Source organism: Sinocyclocheilus anshuiensis, unplaced genomic scaffold (assembly GCF_001515605.1).
Source record: "Sinocyclocheilus anshuiensis isolate Anshui unplaced genomic scaffold, SAMN03320099.WGS_v1.1 scaffold201, whole genome shotgun sequence".
Taxonomy (NCBI): Eukaryota; Metazoa; Chordata; class Actinopteri; order Cypriniformes; family Cyprinidae; genus Sinocyclocheilus; species Sinocyclocheilus anshuiensis.
Window position 1 is genome coordinate 1241479 of NW_015537959.1, and position 4505 is coordinate 1245983.

The 4505-nt window shown below is 34.2% G+C and overlaps 1 protein-coding gene across 1 annotated transcript in view; it reads left to right on the forward strand.

The window, feature by feature from the left end:
• Positions 1-1732: 1732 nt before the first annotated feature.
• The window catches only part of LOC107666560 (delta-type opioid receptor-like), a 41472-nt gene continuing 38699 nt past the window's right edge, over positions 1733-4505 (forward strand). The window contains exons 1-2 of the mRNA XM_016457965.1: positions 1733-2013; positions 3127-3343. Of these exons, the coding sequence (XP_016313451.1) occupies positions 3135-3343 (209 nt within the window). The 5' untranslated portion in view covers positions 1733-2013; positions 3127-3134. The remainder of the gene's footprint in view (positions 2014-3126; positions 3344-4505) is intronic.

Sequence of the window (4505 nt, forward strand, 5' to 3'; positions counted from 1 at the left end):
AGGAGAGTGAACTGCCTGTCAGAAATCATAGCATGTCAGCTGTCTTAACCGCAAACACATACCAGCTTCATCACTGTGTCTGTCACGCGACTCTGTTCCCCTTTCGGGCTCTGTCTTTACATTTATTTTGAAAGCTGACGCTCGCGATTATGGTAAGGGGCGTTATATTTCCGACGAGTGCTTGCGGTGTTCGGCCAATCACAATGCACTGGGTCAGCTGGCCAATCAGAGCAGACTGCGCTTGTCGGAAGGAGGGACTTTGTAGAAAACGAAGCGTTTGAGAGAGGCGGGGCATAGAGGACCTACAATAATGTACAGTATTTGAAAAATAATGTGTTTTTTGAACATTAAAGCATGTCAACATATTCTGTTACACCAAATACACAAAATAATGATCTTTAAAAAAGCATCATATGACCCCTTTAATAGCCATTAAATCTGTTGCACTTTGCAATTGAAATCAGTTGCAATTATCGCAAAATATGCTTGATACACAAATTAATACGAAATACGAATTTATCTTAAGATTTCAGCATTTTATTTTTATTTTTGTCTTTACCACATCATTTTCTGATCCTGCACTGTACTTTAAGTTAAATTTATAGTAAAAATTGGCAGCTGTGCTTGCCAGAAGGGTTCAAAAACCACATGGTGCCTGTGGTTGTCTCATTTAAAAATTGTTTGTACTGTGAAATGTACTGATAAGCAAGCAGGGGGTACAAGGAACACAATACACTATATCAATGCAGTAAACATAAATTAAGCAACATAAAATGCAGCATGAAAAACCCATAACTGTACATAACTTCAAAAAACAATTCCTCATAAATTATAAGGTTATTTCAGTATCATTGATATACTATTGTAGTTTTTGATAATATTTTGAAATTAGATTGTATTAGATTTTATTTTTCTATTTTTATTTTAACTTTAATTATTTAATTTTTTAATTTTATTTTTTTCTATTGTCTATTTTTTACCTTTCAGTGAATAATAATTTTAGTTTTAGTAATTTTGTGTATGTTTTTGTCAATATTTTATATAGTGGAAACATGCACTGTATATATAGATTTTTTTAATTTTATTTTTTAATACTTAAATTAAATCTACGTGAAAATGAGAAATGTTTCCCTTTAATAATAATAATAATAATAATAATATTATTATTATTAATAATAATAATAATAATAATAATAATAGTAATAATAACAATATAAAAATAATAATAAATTAAATAAAAAAAACATGCATTATAAGTTTTTTCAAGTAAACATATTTTTCCAAATATGTTTTAAGGTATAAAAAATGTTTTATACCTTATAGTATATTTACTGAGCCATGTTTATCAAGTTTTTCTCAAGGCTTCTCCATGTATTGTCTATTTATTTATTTATTTATTTATTTATTTTTAATTTTAGTTCAGTTAAAGTTTGTTTATTTCAGTTAATTCAGGTTTTATTATGGTTTTAGTTATACTTTCAAAAATATATGCCTGTTTATTCTAGTTTACTTTGAACATTATTTTTATTTTAATCGATAATATTTTTTTTTTTTAAATATAACATTTACAATATTGTAAAACACAGACTTACAATAACTCTCCACCACAAGACACCTGTTCAGACGCGCGCGCGCGTGCCACTGACACCTGCATGCGCGCGCCACCGCTGCGTAATCAGCGTTTGGGTTAGCTCGTGCCAGGAGAGAGGGAGAGAGAGGGGGAGAGAGAGGGAGAGAGAGGCTGAAATATACCTAGTGGAGATGTAAGTCGCTGCTGAAGATTCGCAACAACAAGCAAGTGCTTTAGCGCAGCTCCCCCTCCCACTGCGCTCGCTCAGAAGAAAAAAATTTTTTTCTCTTTTGCCTGAGATACACAGTGATGCGAATATCTGTGTGCTGTTGGACAGAGCTCTGAGACTGCTTAAAACAAAAAGAATAGCGGAAACTAGAATTCCTCGCGTGCTTGCAGGACCCGGACGCATAAGCGATCACACGGGATTTCTTCAAACAGCGGTATGTGCTGCTCTATTTGAGCCCTCCTGAAACGATATGATTTAAATGATTGTCTACTTTTGTTTGGACCGGTGTGAACGTTACCGGGAATTTGGCATGTTTGGGTTGTTTTCGTATAGCCAAACAGTGTGATGTATTTCATGCGCAAACTGTTGACAGTACAGTAGATGGTTCACTATGCGCTTCGCATATCACATGGACATCATCAACTGTAGCAACATCTATTTGGGTCAATGACGATAAATGTTGTCCGAGATACAAACGGGACATTTTTTTTTTAAATGTATAACATAAAACACACGTTTCAAGTTCTTAATAATGTTATCTTTTTGTTCTTGTTGGTTTTCAAGTAAACATAATTTTTCCAAATATATATATTAATTTTTGATTCATGAATATAAAGTTACTCTATTTGACCTGAATTGACAATCTTTATTTTATTTTATTTTTTTTATATGGTCAAAACCTTGAGAGTGGTTTGTTGTCATGTCACATGACAACAAAATGGCTGCCTGCATATTGGTTACACCAGCGAACAAATATGGCGAACAAACTTTTTTTCAAATATTAATAATATTTTAAAACAATATTGCTTTACTGCATTTGTTTGTTTCCATTTATACATTTATAAGACTTATCCGAGACGACTTACAAAAGAGGAACAAAAGCAATTCCAAAGAGCCAACGATATTTGTTATATACAGTGCCAGGTTTATGAGAAAACTAAATTAAGAAACAATCTAGAGATTTTGATATGTATGCTTATTTATTTTTTTATTACTTTTGATAACACTTTATTTTAGTGTCCTTGTTACATGTACGTACTATAGTAATAACAGTAAATCAAGCATGATTACATGCAACTAACTCTAAACCAAACACTAATCCTAACCCAGTAGTAAGTTCATGTTTTAATTAAATTTACTAAGCATTAAATGTATCATTACACAATAACAAGGACACCTTAAAAGTGTAACCTTACTTTTTTTTTTATTTTTTTTTTTTATTCAGAAATTGAAAACTTGTTAATAATGAAAGATGTGAGATAGACGGCATGGAGAGAGTGTCTCACTCAGCATTTTTGTGTTGTGTTTTTTTTTTTTTGGGCAATAGCTGTACTCATGGAATTCCAAAATGATTCCACCGGCTTTGCTGACCCCAGACACTTCCGTCTGTACAACGAGTCCCTGTTTCAGAACAACTTCAGCACCTTCAACGGGACTGACAGCTTCTTCCCAAAGGGTGTCAAGATCACTATAGCAATGGTCTACATGATCGTCTGCGTGGTGGGGCTGGTGGGAAACTGCTTGGTCATGTACGTCATCATCAGGTAAGCTGACAGGTCAAAACAGGATGGAAGTTCATATATTATTTATAATAAAATGAGGAATTATAGGTTATGGATTCTGTTATGGTAATAGTACACTGCACTGTTGTGGATGTTTTTTGATAGCCATGAGGAAAACCTCTGCATCCTGACAACAGACCACGGGCTCATGACCTTTGACACAGAGACTGAAGTGTTTATTTGCTGCGGTGAACAGTTCAGTACTCAAAGTGGTCATTCTTTTTTATTTTTTTTATTTTCCTACACTATCTCATCCAATGGCATAGATATAGGGCAGGACTTCTTTGAATGGAAAACCTGTTGGACACAGTTAGCATTTAAAGGTGTGAAAGGGATAGTAGACACTAGACCTGCTAGATTAAATCAGCACAGCCAGCGAGGAGCGAACGCAACTTTTTTTGAACGAACGCAACAGTTTCGAACAAGCGCGCCTTTTTTTAAACAACAAAATAATGGCTGTTTCGTGGTCTGTTGAGGAAGTACAGACGTTCCTCTTATACTTTAATATTTGTGTATACTGTATGCATATTTTGCCATAGACAATATTATAGGGCTGCACGATTAATCAAATCCGATTGTCATGCCCATTTTGTTAGTAAAGCCGGTTCTGTAATCAGCAGGAAATCATCATCACGTGCTTTCAGATGGAGCAGAATTTACTACACATAGCCGTAGTTCACTGACAAGTTACGCAAAAAAATCACAGACGATTTTATTGCGCGATTATGAAATCGAAGAAATCGTTCGCAATAATGACAGCTGTTTGCATAGCTTCTCAGTGAACTACGGCTCTGTGAAGTAAATGCTGCTCCACCTGAAAGCATGTGAAAATACCAAACTCACTTCATAACGTCAGTCGAGTGTTTGAAATAAATCCTTCTGTGAGATGATGTGGCTTCTTACACAGAATAAGGCACGCAACATATTTCATAGTATTTAAGCAGTGATAAAGGCATTGCATTATAAATATACTTTATTTTAATGAAAATTATAATAATAAGAACTCAGATAAACCATATATTGCCGTAGTCGTGTGTTTATTAGTCACGTTGAATCAATGAAAGCAGTTGAATCTTCTGTTTATTCAGCTGCAGCGATAGGCATTTCCTGGGTTTCTTCTGCAAGGCGTATTTGGAGTTTCAGC